The 18,457-nt window shown below is 41.7% G+C and overlaps 1 protein-coding gene across 1 annotated transcript in view; it reads left to right on the top strand.

Moving 5' to 3' along the window:
* Positions 1-17,190, top strand: part of sypb (synaptophysin b) — a 22,557-nt gene extending 5,367 nt beyond the window's left edge. Inside the window, exons 3-7 of the mRNA XM_048242290.1 lie at positions 7,742-7,866; positions 9,064-9,262; positions 10,587-10,778; positions 12,038-12,364; positions 14,730-17,190. Of these exons, the coding sequence (XP_048098247.1) occupies positions 7,742-7,866; positions 9,064-9,262; positions 10,587-10,778; positions 12,038-12,334 (813 nt within the window). The 3' untranslated portion in view covers positions 12,335-12,364; positions 14,730-17,190. The remainder of the gene's footprint in view (positions 1-7,741; positions 7,867-9,063; positions 9,263-10,586; positions 10,779-12,037; positions 12,365-14,729) is intronic.
* Positions 17,191-18,457: the final 1,267 nt, after the last annotated feature.

Below are 18,457 nucleotides of genomic sequence, written 5' to 3'. Positions count from 1 at the left end.
TGTGTGTGTGTGTGTGTGTGTGTATTGCAGTCATGCTCCTTCTAAGGTCCTCTCTCTCTCTCGCTCTCTCTGTCTGCTTACGAAGACATATTTTTGATGGATGATAGGGCTACCATGGCACACGTTCTCAAACGTAACTACCTCTGTAGTTCTCTGAACCCTCTTTGTCTAGTTGCGCAGACACACACTGCACGCTCTGTAGACCTACAATGTCTTCAGAATAATAGCCTAATTAAATGTAATCCACATTTATGAACTTCATGTGCAGATAAATGTACAGACAATGAACAGATCTTGCTGTGGCTGAAAGAGATGGTTAGCACATGGCTAGTGTGTGTGTGTGTGTGTGTGTGTGTGTGTGTGTGTGTGTGTGTGTGTGTGTGTGTGTGTGTGTGTGTGTGTGTGTGTGTGTGTTTTGTTCATACTGAGATGGGAACATCCCAAAGCTTTGTGGGTGGGTCGCAGTGTGTGGAAGTAATAGGTAACTGAGCTTATGGGCAGTTGATGGTTGGGGCATGATCCGTCTCTGGATCCATGATCCAGGCTTTCTCTCTCTCTTTCTTTCTCTACCTCCCTCTGTCTCATCCTGCCATTCCTCTCTCTCATTATCATCACACTATCTCACTCTCTCACTATCTGCCGTCTCTCTCTCTATCTCTCTCTCTCCCTCTCTTCTCTCCAGCCCACCGCCGTTGCTTAAGGGAGACTGGAGTTAATGAGCTAATGAGGAGACATACTCTGCCAAGGCCTAATTCTCAAGGTCCTTATCACATCAGAGGGGCTTACTCCCACTCTTCAAGCCACAGGAGGCTGTTTGTGCTGTGGCAATCCCTCTTCATGATGAGCATACTGCAGCTAACACACAAAAAAAGATTTACATTTACATTTATTTAATTTAGCTGATGCTGTTATCCAAAAAAGGGAAACAATCAAAGTACAGTGCAACAAGGTCATGCTAGTGCAGCAATGAGTACTATAAGTACTACTCTCATAGAATCATAGTATATAGAAAACAAGACATATGATTAATTTTTTTATCCTGGGGAATCTTTTTTCAGCTGGTCTTGTAAATAATGTCTGTAATTTGAAGAAGAACAACAACACATACCTACTGTACATACTGAAAACAACACAGAAACTGGAAAAACGCATGAGTGACTTTACTTTTTCTTCAATGAGTAATACATTAACCCAAACCGTTCCCTACACTGTTTTTTTCCATTTTAGTCATCTGTGCACATACTGTACTTCTCCACATTTACATATGTGTGCCCTATACCTGAACTCAGCGTGTGGTTCAATGGGCAAACCTCCACTGACCTCTTCGCTGTTCTAATACATGAGGAATGTATAAGTATTAGTATAATATTACTCCTTTAATCCCGTGAGGGAAATTTGGTTTCTGCATTTATCCCAATCCGTGAATTAGTGAAACACACAGTGAGGTGAAGCACACACTAATCCCGGCGCAGTGAGCTACCTGCAACAACAGCGGCGCTCGGGGAGCAGTGAGAGGTTAGGTGCCTTGCTCAAGGGCACTTCAGCCGTGCCTACTGGTCAGGGTTTGAACCGGCAGCCCTCCGGTTACAAGTCCGAAGTGCTAACCAGTAGGCCACAGCTGCCCCTCATGTAATGTATTGACAGAATCAGATCTGCCCAGAAGCTGTGAAAGGGAACACTACGGCATATCAGAGATCTGCAATACCCTACAAGATATTATAAGCAACGTCAGGTCATAATCCAGTAATGCTGAAAAATGGGTTTATGTGCTTGCATCTCTGTTTATTTATTTGTCTTTTCATTTAGCCAGCTATAATTACAAGATTGCTCTGTCTGCCTCTCTCTCTCTCTCTCTGTCTGCCTCTCTCTCTCTCTCTCTGTCTGCTCTCTCTCTCTCTCTCTCTGTGTTCCTTGCTGTCTCTCTTTCTCTCTGTCTCCCGTGCTGTCTCTCTCTTTGTCTTTCTCTCTCTCTCTCTCTCTCTGTCTCCCTTGCTGTCTCTCTCTTTGTCTTCTCTCTCTCTCTGTCTCCCTTGCTGTCTCTCTCTTTGTCTTCTCTCTCTCTCTCTCTCTCTCCCTCTCTGTCTCCCTTGCTGTCTCTCTCTTTGTCTTCTCTCTCTCTCTGTCTCCCTTGCTTTCTCTCTCTCTCTCTCTCTCTCTCTCTCTCCGTGAGCTCTGTGAATGGAGCCTAATGCTTGGGCAGGCTGAGTATCCCCATGGCGGGCGCCCACTCTCTTCCTCCCCCGTGGTTTCTCCTCTAACTGAGGCGGCCCAGTCTGTTTATACCTTGGGCCGATGCCAGCCTGTGAGAGATTAAACGCTCCCTGGCCATGGCACGCTCGCGCTGTATGCCACTGTGCACAGCCTGTCCCTTCCTGTGGTCACTCGGCTGCATAAATATGCAGTCATGTGTTTACTTGAAGACCAAAGGACAAGGGAAAGGGCTGAGAATGGCTTTTTTTAGACTTTTCTACTTGTTTGAATTCTTAAGTGTCAGATTTCTCGTATTCGTGATCTGTGAGCGTGTGTGGGTGTGTGTTGGTAAATGTTTACAGAATATATATTTCCATCTATGTTGAGTATTTGTTCAATGAATTATGTATTTGAGTGTGCGTGTATATGTGTGTGAAAGAGCAAGAGAGAGAGAGAGAGAGAGAGAGAGAGAGAGAGAGAGAGAGAGAGTGGCATTTATAAAGATTTTACAATGGGTAAGTCCCTCAGTATATAATATTGAAACATTGTGTGTGTGTGTGTGTACGCGCGCACGTGTGTTCTCAAGTGTGAGAGAGGAAGAGCCAGGTAAAGTGCTAAGTGAACAGAGAGGGGAGAATTGCCTTCAAGTCTCCATAGAAACAGTATCGCGGTTCCTCAGCCATCCCTGATGTATAGTGTTGCCATGGCAGTGGTGCAGGCCTGCTCATACACTTTTTTTTCTCCCCAGCAGTATGTCAGCTCTCTGTCTTCCTCTCTGTGTCTCTTCTATTCGTTCTCTTCCTCTCTCCTCCCCTCCTTCTGCCCATCTGTCTCCCTTACAGTCTCTGGTACTCTGTACTTCAGTTTATCAATCTTTTTCTGTCCCCCTGTGTCTCTCTCTTTCTCATCTCTCTCTCTATCTGTCTATCTCCTGCTGTCCCTTTGTCTCCCTTACTGTCTCTGGTACTCTGTACTATAGACAATATTCAAATTCAAAGGTAATTTATTGGCATGCCTAAAGGGGCATCTGCATTGCCAAAACAGTGATACAAAACAGTGTATAGGCATTTATGTGTAACATACATAGATCTATAGAATATATATAGAATGTATATAAAATATCCATAGGTAATAGAGGTTAAAAGAAGAAGGATGGAGGACAAAAAACAAAAAAACAATGCAATGCAATACCCCCCACCACACACACACATACACATACACAAACACACACACAAACATACATATAGACCATACATGTAAACTAAAAAGTAAAAACATTGTTTATGTCTGCATGTGTCCATGTCAAAAAGATTTATATTTACACAAGTGTCCCTGTCTCTCTCTCTCTCTCTCTCTCTCTCTCTCTCTCTCTCTCTCTCTCTCTCTCTATCTATCTATCTCCTGCTGCCTGGCTGGCTGTCTGTCTCACTCTGTCCACCTGTCTCCCTGTTTCTTTCTACGATGTGCCATTATCTTCCACTCTATCAGTGCTGTCAGACTCAGACCATCCATGGAGCCTTTCTTCCCCTCACACGCAGTCCTCTCACTCAATACCTGCACAGACAAGACAAGCCTACAAGTCCCTCTTACCAGTCCCTTCGTTCACGCTCTGATTGGTTTATGCTGTTATCACAAGTCAGGACAGCTATTACAAATCTAAGTCCTGAAGTGCTATTTAATATTCATTAAACACTCTCACTGTGTACAGTAGCAACAAATTATGGTGTGATTTACCGTGTTTACAGCTAGTCCGGAGTGAGAAATGTGCTGTCTTTGGCTGACTCTGTCGGTGATGTTAGGGGTGGGGGGTGGACTTGATGTTGCCTCAGTTTGCAGCGTCAGGAGGAGAGAGGGAGACAGAGAGGGCAAAGCAATGGCTCTGCATCTGCTCTTATTTACTGCTGCGGCCACAAAAACGCAGCGGCCTGGCGAAGCAAGAGGGCGGAAACTCAGGTCCCCGGAGAGCGACTGCCACAGGCGCTGAGGCAGGTGGAGCAGGCTGGTGCAGCGTGAGATGTCCAATGAACAGAAACAGCAGTGCAAGTTTGCATGTTACAGTAGAGTTGCACAAAATGCAGAAGTTAAACGCAAAGCGGGAGTGAATCTGGGGCTGCTTTAGTCGGTCCTTGTGAAGATAGCGGGGCTGCTTTAGTCGGTCCTTGTGAAGATAGCGGGGCTGCTTTAGTCGGTCCTTGTGAAGATAGCGGGGCTGCTTTAGTCGGTCCTTGTGAAGATAGCGGGGCTGCTTTAGTCGGTCCTTGTAAAGATAGCGGGGCTGCTTTAGTCGGTCCTTGTAAAGATAGCGGGGCTGCCGTGCCGTGGCGCTGTCCCTGTAACCATTCATTTTGTGAAGGATATTTTATTGGGTAATTCTGTGATTCCGTGACATCGGTGTTGTCAGTCTTGACGCAGGCCATCAAAATTTGACTTTGATTTTTAAAATCTGTAACCCTCTATGGTTTGTTGAAGTAGATGATAACTGCATAGATTCACAGTGGTATATGTTTATATGATCAGATTATATCACTGTAAAATAGACCTGGAGCAACTCTTTTTACCAAAAAAGGCCGTTTGGTAGCAGCAGATTTACCGTTTTGTGAGCATTGCAGAAAATTGGAGAGCCGTTTGGTAATCCTGGATTTAAGGACACAGATTAGCAAAGTAAACCTCATCTGCCTCTCTGCCAGTTGATTCACCAGCCCTATTGGCCGCAAAGCAAACCATCTGATCCACTCTACTCCACTTATGCTAAAAGCATTTCCTGTAGTTTACACTGTGGACTACACTGTGGTCTTTTGGAGAAATCTTGCGATTTTAGATAATCTGCTGAAAGTGGAGAACAACCAAACACTCAACTGAGTACAAATACAAAGTCAGTGAAACAACACACCCTCCCTTTGATGGAAATAAAGTGTGCATAAGAATATTTGCCTACATTATGATGAAACGTATTTGATTCAGATAAAAATGTATAAGGAAACAACTAAATAATTAATATTATCTAACTGTCGAAAGGTATGTCGGAACTGAGACAGAGTTGCTCAAAATGCTCATGTAGAACAACTCAAAGCGAGAAGATGGAAGCTAATGAAGCTAGCAATGACACTGCTAATCAGGCTACTACCGCCCTCTGCCTATTCCACCAATAAAAACTCACTACAGAACCTCTCAGCCAATCACCACCAGTCTTGGGTTTGACTGACATTGTAGAGGTCTAACCCCTGATTGTAAATTTAGCTCCTTGTTCTGATTGGTTAAGACACTTGCAGAAAAGCTTCAGAAGCCAGTACATCTGTAATGTTTCACAGGTCATTTAGAATGGAGTACAGAACCTAGGTGCTGTGTAGTGTACACAAGGAAAATGCATTTTAGCACATTTCAAACTAGCCAAATAATGATGCAAGCATACATACATAGATATATCTTAAATATATAACCAGTAAGATTTTAATTAATAAATATTTAAGATACAGTATGCTGATGACAGTACAAATACATATTTAAAACACATATCGCCAATGTTTAGAAGAGCAGTCTGTACAGCTATGATACCTTCTTTCCGCATCGTTATCTGTTTCAGTCTTATGCTGGCGTTCCTTGTCATTTCATCAGATGACTCCCTCTGTCTCCCATTCTGCCCCCATTCACACACACTGCCCTTTCATAACCATAATTAAAAACCGATAATGACCCACTAGACTGCCAAATACGATTAGAGGCTACTGTCTCTGGTGATGGTGGCTTGGTGAGAGGGTGTGTGTGTGTGTGTGTGTGTGGCTGTCTGTCTGTCTCTGTGTGTGTGTGGGTGTGTGTGTGTTTGTGTGTGTGTGTGTGTGTGTTGCGGAGATGATTGGTGAAGAGGGTATGGTAAAATTCAGATCATTTGTAGTCCATGCCTACTATTAGCGTCCATTCAGATCGCTGATTAAGCGACAAAGCAAGATGCCAAATTAATTTCCGTTACTTGGATCAATACTGTGGTTATTACTGTAATTAAAGTGGTGTGTGCATAATATTGCATTTAGCGATCAGAGATCTTTGTGGATCCATCACACACTGCAGTAGTGCCCCACACGAAGAAAATCAATTTGCTGTTTTTTATAGAGGGGGAACCCCAATGTGTTTGACCTGCCATATATAATAAAGAGGTCCAAAGAAGAGGAACTCTCACCTCCTTCATTGCACTAGCTAGGGGTCTGCTCCCATATAGTAGTCCCTTAGTGTGATGGTATTGTAGAAGTTGCAGGAACCAGTATTTTGTCACAGTAACTTGTTTTTATTTTAGCAAAGGAATGCAATGGTGCAAACGTGTGTACCTGTGTGTGTGTGTGTGTGTGTGTGTGTGTGTGTGTGTGCAGTAAATCAGTTCAACGTTTAGTGACAGATGGTGAAGCACCTCAGTCAGATTAATAGCCGGATTTTCCATTCAATCGGATCTCGCCTGCAGGGAAGGAGGGAGGGTGTGGTAAAAATAGTCTCACCAACTAATCTCCCCTCTCTGTGTGTGTGTGTGTGTGTGTGTGTGTGTGTGCATGTGTGAGAGAGAAAGGTATAAATGAGACTGGTAATAAGTGTGAGAGTGGATAAGTGTGTGTGTGTGTGTGTGTGTGTGTGTGTGTGTGTGTGTGTGTGTGTGTGTGTGCCCGCGCACACATGTGCGTGTGTGTGGTAGAGTTCAGTATGAGTTTGAGTATGTATGTATGAGTATGTGCGTGCTAGGTAAGGTGCATGTGTGCAGGAATGTGTGTATGTGAGTGTTTTACTAAGGCTGCTACACTTAAGGTGTGTGTGTATGTGAGTGTTTTACTACGGCTGCTACACTTAAGGTGTAGATTCTTTCTGTGCGCTGAAACTTGATATATCACAGAGGAGCCACAACACTAAGACACACACATTCAAAATCCTTTATTCCCAGACATGCTCAGCTTTAGGTATCTGGGTAACCATAGCAACAGGTGCAGCACTGATTTACGCCGTGTGTGTGTTTGCAAGCAGTGAGCTCTGATTGGTTTAGCCCTGGTAGGGCGGGATTCAGCAGATGAGAAAGCGTGCCATTGGTGTTTTGTTGTCCATGTGGGCAGAAATATCCACCCACCGCATAAGAGGCTTTTTCTGCAGTCATGTAGGCTGTCTTGGAGAAATAATGCCTTTTGTTTGTTTGTCTTTGTTATAAATAAGTATAGTGAGTGAAAAATGATCCTCCACCTTCCTCTTTTCAAACGTTTCCTCTAATTATAGCCATCCTGTAATCTCTCTTGATGTGCTGGGGTCTTTCTTTCTCTTTGCTGCAGTCATGCAGTGCAACTTCCAGTAAACTTAAGCACCTGATATCTATAACCTTTCGATTTTCCTTTTTTACCCACAGAAGGTCCCCCCCTCATGATCTAACATGCAACCACTACCCCTCAAATGCACGCACACGCTCTTTCACTTCCTCAATCTGACCCTATTGCTTTCTGCCTGTCTCTCTTTCTCACTCACTGAACTGTGACAGATATACAGCGCACTCTCTCTTTATTTATTTCTAATCTCTCTTTCTTCTCCTCCACAGATATTTTCCATCTTTGCCTTCTCCACGTGCGGTGGCTACTCGGGCAAGTTCGAGCTGAGCGTGGAGTGCAAGAATCGGTCAGAGAGTGACCTGGCATTAGAGGTGGAGTTTGCATACCCCTTCAGGTCAGTGTCACACGTCACACCTGACAACTACACCTGACTGTGACTGACACCTGGTCACCTGACACCTGGTCACGAGACCAAAGATCTTAGAGAGGTCTTAAAAAGAGATCCTAAAATGTTTGCACGAGGCTATGCCAATGGGCAATGTCAGCATGGCTTTCTGGAGTGAGTGCATTGACATAAAAAACACATACTAAGGCTAACTGCTTAGAGTCCACATCAACACATCAGCATTTGTTATCCTAGGCATTTATCTGTATATAAATTCATATAATCACAACAAATACTAACAACATACTAAGGCTAACCGCTTAGAGTCCACATCAACAGGGTCTAAGCATAAGCATTTGCTAGCCTAAGCATTTGTTAGCAAAGCCTATATACTACCGCAACAACTTGCAGCGTTAGTCTCAAAATGTATTATTATTATTATTATTTTCTTCTCTTTTATTGTGTTAAATGTTACAAATGTAAAACACTTTGAGCTGCATTATCTGTATGAAAGGTGCTATACAAATAAAGCTTATTATTGTTATTAACTAGCTGACAACCTTCCTGGTTGAATTTTGCAAAATTCCCACCATCAGGTCTTTATCAGCAAAGCTATTTGCGTAAATGAATTGCACATGTAGTGAATTGCACAAGGGTGTGCATATGTACTTCTGTCAAGGCTCTGGGCCTTTGTTTTTTTTCTATTTTCTTCCTGTGTATGACAGAGCTCTACGCCTGTCTGTTTCTCATGAATATGAGTCATCTGGGTGTGACCTCCCGTCATCACTCACAGTGATTCTGAGGAAAGGTAGTCATAAACATGTAGGCCACAGTTAGATTTAAGATAGTTCATGCCTAGAGGTCACTAGATCTTGTGCAATCCATGAACTCCTTTATCTTATAGTCCTTGAAATATCACTGCCATTTTTGTTGAACATATTCAACATACAGTATAACAAGCAGTGTAGCTTCTTTCCTTTCGTCTTTACTTTAGAGGTTGAAATTGTACTTTCTTTAGAGGATAATTTATTTTGCTAGGCCCCTAATTTTTATAGGCCCATGTACATTAGCTAGGCCCCTGCACGCAAGTTTTCTAGCAAGGCCCCCGTATGTATGTACATATTTTATTGAGGACCCTTGTACACAAGCCTTCCAGCTAGGCCCCTGTCTGTCCTGTAATGTTCTCCATTTCCTCTCTCCCTGCAGGCTGCACCAGGTGTACTTTGACGCGCCCACCTGCAGGGGGGAGAAACCCGAGCGGCTCTTCCTGGAGGGAGACTACTCGGGCTCGGCCGAGTTCTTCGTCACCATTGCGGTCTTCTCATTCCTCTACTCCATGGTTGCCATCGCCGTGTACCTGTTCATCATGGAGAAGTACAAGGAGAACAATAGGGGCCCTCAGGTGGTAAGTATCGCTCATCTAGTCTTGCAGAGGGGTTACGTGCTGTGCACATCCCTCCTATCTTTTGGCCAGGTGCACAACAAAGTATATTATAAGGTAAAACAAAATGAAGAATGTCCACACAACAGAGTAGCTCCCAAATCCAAAAGAAGCAACATTTTGAACTGAAAGGGTCTCCTTCAGGCAAAATGTTGGGTCGAACCACTTATTTTTTAATTTCAGTTTAAAGGTGCTCTAAGTGATGTTACGCGGTTTTCTAAGCTAAAACATTTTTTGTCACATACAGCAAACATCACCTCAGCATCTGCTAGCTGCCTGTGCCCTGAATACACTGTAAAAAAACGCAGTCTCTGTGGACAGCCCAGGCTCCAAAAACGGCTTGTTCCAGCCTGGACCATAAAAACATAACAAACTGTTCCAGCCGATCACCAATGAGATGTGTGTTTTGGAGAGTTTCAATTGCACGGGAGGGAGGGGGAGGGAGTAGCGAGCTAGCTCTTTGTTTTGTTTGAACCTCAACAGAAGTAACGTTACCCAACATTGCTTAGAGCACCTTTAAGTTTGGGAGCTACTCTGCTGTGCGGTCATTCTCTTTTGTTTGACCTTACAGTATCCCTCATCTCCCACTCCACACTCTCCCGGCTCTTAATAAACCTCACTATCTATTTTTTAACTGTCCTTTCTCTTTTCTTACTTTTTTCTTTCTTTGGTTGGTTTGGTTTCTCTTAATACCTCATTAAAAATCTGATATTTGTTAAAAAAAAATATATACAGTAATTTTCTGTGTATTTGCCGCATTGTGTGTAAACCGCAGGACAGTGTTTTATGCAAGCTAAACAAAACGAAACCATATTAATACCATATTAACTGCCCCCGTGCATTAACATCATAGATGAAAAAACTTTGCAAACTCAATGTATAAACCCCGGCTAATAGTTAGGAAATTACGGTAATTGGGCTTAGTAATAGATCTATGAATTAAACATTTATTCAGCAAAGACTTAATGTCAGTGATATTAACAATAATGAAATGAGTGAGATAAATCTCTAATATTAACATTTTGAAAATGATAATCATCAGCAGAAAATTGTTTAAGTAAAGCTCTATGGTAAACATAAATAAGCGAGTTAAGGAAAATATAGAAAATATGAATATAATTATCTGAAATCTGAATAGAAAATGTTAAAAGAACATGATTCTCTGTCTCTTCCAGAACTTTATAGCCTTGGCGGACTGGCGGTGTTTTAGTAAAACTCTATGTTGTACATGAAACATCAGGAATTGAGTAAATGAAGATCACATGAAAAATATTGTCCGTCTCCTCAGGATTTTGTCGTCTCGGCAGTATTCACCTTCATGTGGCTGGTCTGCTCCTGTGCCTGGGCGAAGGGCCTGTCCAACGTCAAGGTGGCCACAGACCCCGAAAACGTCAAGACGCTCATTGAAGCCTGCGACCGGGAGGAGAACCGCTGCCGTGAGGTTGCCGACCCGGTGGTGTCCGGCCTCAACACTTCAGTGGTGCGTTTCCAGACTGTTGCTAATCACCCGGAGGCAACAAATACTCTTTTCTGATTGGCTAGTGGGGTGGCTATTAATTCTGTATTTCGGGACACTTCAGCGCCTGTTATCCCTTATTTTACCTACATAAAGTTGGCCAAGGTGACTAACCCAATGGTGTTCAGCCTCATCACTTCTGGGGTGCGTCTCTAGACCGTTATCTTTGCATTGCATACACTACATTAGGCTTTGGCACTAAATCCCTTTTGTGGGATTTTTGTTTACGAGAATGCAAAGGAGTTGTCCAAGGCGATCCTGTGGAGTGTGTCTAGTTTGTTGTCTTACAATAGGTCCTACTGCTGAAGCTTTACAGTGTTAGTATTTACATGTATTCACTTACTTAGTGTGTAAACCAGGTACAAAGACGGTGCGAAAAATACTGATTTCTCAATAAGCATGCTCCCTGAGAAACCTATGGTGTTATCTTACAAAGGTTTAAATGGTAAAAAAGATGCCACACACTCTGGCTCCATACAGTATGACAAGTCTTTACTCACCTACGTTTCAGCCTGTAAGGCGGCCTTCATCAGAATTACAAAAGTTTCCCATTGCTGTAGTATAGTTTTATGTTTATTCCGTTACTTATTCAGTTTTACGAATGCAATCATACAAAGTCACACACAGCAAAGGTGAGGAATGCATTGATTAAGTGAGCATCTTGCTGAGTCAGCTGCAGTAGAGATGCTGATAAGGTTATGCTCTAAATATGCTCATATGCACATATGCATTTGCTATGCTAACAGATATGACTAGATAAGTTAAATAAGACACATTTGATTTGATATGAGAGATGAGATCAATTTGTGGTTTGGTTTGAGGCATACCATAGTAATGTCTAATTGGAGAAAAGTTCAACTGCAATCACAAGGAACTCAACTTCTCAGTTATTTATTAAATTACGTATTCTACTTAAAAAAAAAAACACCTGACAAGTGCATTTTATCAGATAAAGAACATTGATTGGATTGTGTTTTTTGAATCCAGTTCTATCGAATATTTATGAATTGGGCCTAATTGAATATAATTTAATTGAGCTACCTCTTATCTTATTTAATCATATCTAATATACATATGTACCAAAAGTATTTTACTTCACCAGCCTAATGTGAACTGACTCCAACAGATGAATTGCAGTCAAATTGAACAGGACGCATTGAATCTAAATAAACTGATACAGCAGTGGTCTGACTTGTGGTCTTACCCACTCCGCCCTTCCCCAGGCATTTGGCTTCATCAATCTGATCCTGTGGGGAGGGAACCTGTGGTTCATCTTCAAGGAGACGGGTTGGATGGGTGCCTTCGCTGGCACCTATGTGCCCTCGGGCGAGAAGCCCCCCGCGCCCGACGCCTTCGGCCAGCAGCAGGGCTACGGGGAAGGCTACGGCCAGCAGGACCAATACGCTGGCTCCCAGGGCGGGTATCAGCCCGAATACGGCCAGGAAGGCGGTTACAGCGAGGGGGGCTACAACCAGGGCGGCTATGAACAGGAGCCTACTTCCTTCTCCAATCAGATGTGAGCCTGGAGGACGATTGACGGCTCTGTTGAGGTGAGTGAACATATGCAGTGAATGTGTCTGTCTGCGGTGAGACACATCGGTTTCGATGACAAAAATAACACACACAGGAAATAAGGTCAGCGGCCAAAAAACTATACAGTGCCCTCCACATTTATTGGTTCCCCTGTTGAAGTTGATTAGATGAAACATGTATAAAAAATGATCTTTTGGTGATTTATTGTAATCTCAACCTTAAAGTGAAGCAATCTTAAAGTGAAGCAACCTTAAAGTGAAGCAATTAAGTTATTCTGGCAAAAAGTTAACTATTTTGATAAAAACACATACCACATTTATTAATACCCCTCGAACTTCAGCAGTAATCCAGTACTTCCTTTTTTACTAAGGTATGAAGTGACACAGAGGTAAAATCACCTAGTCGTTTTTCAATAAGGGAAAGATAAGGGAATACATTAAATGTAAATAAAATGAAAGTGAGTTGACATTTTTAAGGCAGGGAATGGCTATAAAAAGTAGGTACTTGGTTGCCTATATTTACACTTCAAAAGATTTAAATGATCAAAAGTTCTAATCAACTGGAATTGTTAAACTTGCTAGGACAAAGACCCATGCTTATCCTGACTTGCCATGTGGATGGTCAGGGAGGCAATGAGAAATCATAAGAATCACTGTTGGAGAGATACAGAAAAAAGCATCATCTTGGGGTCACCAAGTCTCAAAAAAATCTCCAAAAGTGATCTCTGTGCTTATAGATTATTTAGTAAAAGCCTTTTCTGTCATTTAATTACAAATGTAAACAGCAGGAGCAACTGAATGCTATAGGGACTTTGTCTGGAATCGTGGTCTATTTTCAGATAACATGAAAATTGCACTCAGGTTTGGTGCACATGTAACCTGCATTGTGTTGAACCTGCGCGGTTCAGCCCTGCACACACCCGGACTAGAACCCGCGAAACAGCACCACCTCAGATCGGGAGTCGAGCGTGTTGACAATCAAGCTAAAAGCCCAGGCTGCTAGCTTTCATGCCAGCATTACTCATGAGGCGTTGGGGAGTGAGGTTTACTAACATTCCACATGCACAGCTATGCTACCTGGCATCCGTTACCGCTACCTGGCATCCAAAGAATGACTATACTGGAAAGAACCCTGTGCCGAATGATAATTATGGTAGAAGGTCTGTAATATGGTGGGGCTGTTTTTATTCCAAAGGCCCTGGGAACCTCATTGGGGTGCATGGTCTAATGAACTCCAATAAAATCCTGAACATTTTCAAAAAGAATCTGCCAAGAAATTAAACATGGGTCATGATTGGATCATTCAGTAGGTCAATGAACCAAAATACATGTCCAGATCAAAACAAAAATGGTTTACTGAACAGAAAAATAAGGTTCTGCAATTGGCATCTCAGTACAGCACAGTAAACTCCACAGAAGACAGTGGCAAGGCAATGCAAGTTTATTTATATAGTACATTTCATACACAGGGGTGTTTCAAATGTGCTTTACATAAACAAAAGCAAAGAGTAATAGTACATAAAATGGAGTCAAAGAAGAGAATGCACACGTGATGACCTACAGTAGAAAGAGATTTTGTAAGAGGAATGGTCCCTTGGTTTCTATTCTTCAACTTTATGGGATGTCATAGGAGAAGAATGGAATCTGGGAAAACCCATCACATTGTGAAATCAAAGATCCTTGATTACTGCTCCGTTTCAACTCTCTCTAGTGAAATATCACCAACGTAAGATTCGGATACCATCCTAGCAACATCCTGGATACCGTCCCCTAGCAACATGCTGGATACCATCCTAGCCACATCCTGGATATTTCACCTTAAACTGGTGAAACGTCACTATGTGATGGGTTTTCCCAGATCCCATCATAGATTACGAACTGTTACATTAGCAAATGGAGGCGTAACAAAAGTATGAAATGCAGGGTGCAATAATTGTGGCACTTGTCTTTTTGTAAAAAAAAAATTGTATTTCTTTATGAGGTATTTTTTTCTCAGAATAAATTTGTTTCCCTTTGAGGTTGGATTTGTCCTATTTGTTTTCATTGTGACACCAAAATGAATTGCCAAAAGATTATTTGTATGTCTCTTTTTACTCAATTTCACAAGGGGTGCCAATAAATGTGGAGGGCACTATAAAGTCATTATTTAAACAAAAAAGATGGCCTCACAAGTAAAATGAGTTAAGCCTTTCTATTTTCTAGTAGTTATGTCTGACAGTAGTAGGCTAACAGTGTTTTATATGCTAAGTGAAGTTACTTTGGATACTTTTAAACTTTTTTAAACTTTGTATGCATGCTGCATTACACTTCAACTAGTCTTTTGCAACATTTTTATGACTTCTCTCTCTCTCTCTCTCTCTCTTACACACTTCCCGTTATACAGGGGGTGGAGTTATAATTACAGCATGTGGGACCTGCCAGCTACCCACAAATCCTCACTCCTCCATCTGTCTGTTTGTTTATATGTAAGCTGACCAATGAATGAGGGAGGGAAAGGGGGACAGGGGATCTGACATTCCTTTTATAAAAGGTGTAGCCTGATGGAATTGGAAAGAGTCCTTGTTTTGATGCGATGTAGAGCTATTCCAGTTTGCATCTGAGTTTGAGTGGATGTGCCACTTATTAAGGCTGATTCACCCAACCTCTCACCGAGTCAGTTGCTATCTAGCATAATATTCAACCACAGGAACAAGCTAGCGCTTATATAAGCTGACAAAGAAGAAACTTGAATACTCTACCAAACATGGATAGATCTATATCTAAAAAGGGGATAATTTAATTGAAGGATGAGAGCTATAGTAATCTTGGGAGAGTGTATTTGTGCTGTGTAAATATCAATATTATAAATACTGATTTAAATTCAACTGATGTGTATTGACAGTTGAATAGTTTTGTACTCAATATAAGCTCTTAAGCAAACTATGTTGAGGTCAGAAATATTCAACACAAGTTGTATTTGTAGCAGCCTGTAGTTCAGTCCACCTTTCATTTTTCAAAAATAACTTTTTTGTTTGTTTTTAATTTATTTATTTATTTGTTTGTTTTATTTGTTTGTTTGTTTGTTTGTGTATTGATTTTGTTTTCATGCTATCATTTTGCAAACATCTGGTGTGTTCATTTTAGAGGAAGCAACTTTTTCATTCTTCTTTTTTTATTGTTGTGACTGTTTGTTGGGATGAGCCATTGTAGATGAAACAAGAGTTAAAGAGCAAAAAGGAAGTGTTATAGAGAAATAGCTAAAATAAGATCTGAGAAGAGAAGAGAAGAGAGGAGAAGAACATGAGGTAGAGGAGAATGATACAGTGAGGTATGCAGAACAGGCACTGGTGGATTATCTGAGCTGCAGCTGAAACGTACAGCATTGACTTACAGGGTTTACTGTCTGTGATGAATGAATCTTGTCTTATTTATATTATAAGTGGCATCTGTATCATCTAGAACCATTGTGTCGTCTTTTATATTTGATTCCTGAACTATTATTGTTCTGCAGACAACTGTACACAGAATGACTGAACACCTCCACAGAAGCTGAAATGTAACAGGCACACAAACTGGAGAACATCAGCAAAAGTAACTAGCATGGTCTTATGTATGGTATGCTTTAACAACCTGCTATGCTCTTGCCATTGATGGTCTATAAGAGAACTTGTCATTTTCAGACAAGGCAGATACGAAATCCTTTAGTATTTTTATGGCTTACAAACTTTTTATTCTTGTTACAGTATATTGGGGGTGTCTTTTTGCTCTCTAGATGTCGACTGTGCCAGGCCAGTCTCTACTCCTTAAGCGTGGACTGCATGTGTTTACCTCCTCTCTGTCATATAACTCAAAGGAGTCACAGCATGTCAATAGAACCAGCAAAAAAAAAAAAAACCAGCTTCACAGAGACAGCCTGACAACACTAACTAGTTGCATTATACGATCCCTTTATGCAATGAATGTAGAGTGAAACTGCAGTGTATTGGGCCCACAGACATGCTGACAACACTGGCTGTCGCTTCCATGTCATGTGCCTCAGGCACATTGAACAGTGCTGCGCTCAATAAACTCACCCTATTGATTGTCACAGTATCATAGTAATCGCTCATCACAGACCTTCATGTCTGTCTCTACCTCCCCTCTGCAGTTATTACTCAGTATTTGTACTTTCACAGACATGCATGTTTCTGAGAAGGGTCTGGCATGAAAGGAGAGGAACAGAGGGTGTTGTCCCTGCAAGCAAACTCATTTTGCATCTACTGTGGTTATTGGATGTACACAACATCAGCTTAGTAACAAACGGAAGGGTTGTCAGGGCAACCAATGCAGATCCTCCCATCACACAGCATTGCACAGAACATCAGGGCATCAACAAACGGAAGGGTTTCCGTGGCAACTGGACTTTTACAGAACAATCAATGCCTTTTGATCTGGCCACTCATCTTCTCTCTTCAAACTTTCACACTACCATTCAAGACATACAGAAATACTCTATATAATCTGCTACAACAATGCAGACAACCACACATACATGCTCAACACACATACGCACCCACACACAAACACGTGCACTCACATACACACAACTCTACATATTCTCTCTTCTCATTCTCTCTGTGTAAGTCTTTACAAATATGGTAAATAAAAATAAAAAAAACACTTAATTCTTAGTGGATGACGTTTCGTGATACTCTCAACAGGTTCAGGTAGTGTTGTGTTATTGTATATGAAGTATTCTTATTAGTTTTATTGATAATTATCTTCATCCAGAGGGAAGATTATCCAAGATTCTGCAGAAACTGTGTACTTACCTGATGGAATCCATGTGAAACAAAATCAAATAAACTTTACATTATTACATTGAAGGCTGATTTTAAGTTGTGTATTATTTCACGCATAATCACTATTACTGCATTCGAGAGTAAACCAAGAAGGCAGTGTATTTTGGGGATGTAACGGTATGAAAATTCAACCTCACGGTAATATCACGGGATAAAACCAAAATGATCACGGTTTTCTGTATTATCGCTGTATTTTAAATAGTGTGTTCAATATATCCAGAAAGCACTGATAGGCCTACAGTACATACGCTGAAATAGTTTTAAAAGTGTGCAAAACCTTATCAAAAGTGCAACTTTTAACCAGGGACACTGGAACTCACTTTCACCTGGGGGTGCTCATAGACGGGGTGCTTGTTACTGAGTGATTCCTTTATTCTGGTGCATTTTAAGGTGGCCTATTACTACTGGAGAAGGACATATTTTCGTTCACATTCATAGGCCTACATCCTGACTGCACAAAAAAACCTGGCAGAGCTGAGCATTATTAATTAGTCAAGTCAAGTCACATTTATTTAGCACACTTGCAATTGACCCAAGGTGCTCATAATTAATGTGGACTCGCACATAAAAAGACGGAGAATGGGTACACGATAGGCCTACAGCGCACGTTTTGCGGTGAAAATGGTCGTCTTTTAAAAGCAGGTGTAGCCTAATCCGAATCATGGTTAAATCCATCAATTAGACAACAGAATCAGTAGGGTAGCCTACCAGTTTTGTTTCATTGTACCAGGCCTATGTGAAAAGCAGGCTCGTATGAAGCTGGGAAGGCTTAAACACAAGGTTTCCACACTAATCAATTTTGATATTTGAATTTGCGGTTTACCATTACACCGGTAATCGTTACATCCCTAGTGTCTTTATGAGATGCAACACAGGTGGACAGGACATACATTCTGATTAAGGCAAGACAAAAGCATCTGATTGAAACAGATATTACACATAGCCTATAAGAGAGTAGGCTATGCTACAATTTAAGATCTGACATAGACCTGCAACTGCATCTCTCCAAAAGAATCAGCAGTTAAGTTTCTACCTTCTTTCCCCAGTTGTCACAACTTCTTAGTCCTGTTGCTAAAGCATTGACAAAAATACGACGTTTTTTCCATTCTAATTCAGTCGATAACACACACACTCGCGCGCGAGCTCGCGGACTGTCAGGCACTTCAGTTAGGCCTACCTATTTAGTTAGGTAGGCTACTCAGTTTAATTTCTGTCGCTGTTTCCCCCAAGATCTATTTCGACGACCAAGACCGCCTCCGCCCCCAACTCTGTCACTCTCTCTCTCTCTCTC

The sequence above is a fragment of the Alosa alosa genome, chromosome 4 (genome assembly GCF_017589495.1).
Source record: "Alosa alosa isolate M-15738 ecotype Scorff River chromosome 4, AALO_Geno_1.1, whole genome shotgun sequence".
Taxonomy (NCBI): domain Eukaryota; kingdom Metazoa; phylum Chordata; class Actinopteri; order Clupeiformes; family Clupeidae; genus Alosa; species Alosa alosa.
This window is presented reverse-complemented; position numbering and strand designations above follow the sequence as displayed.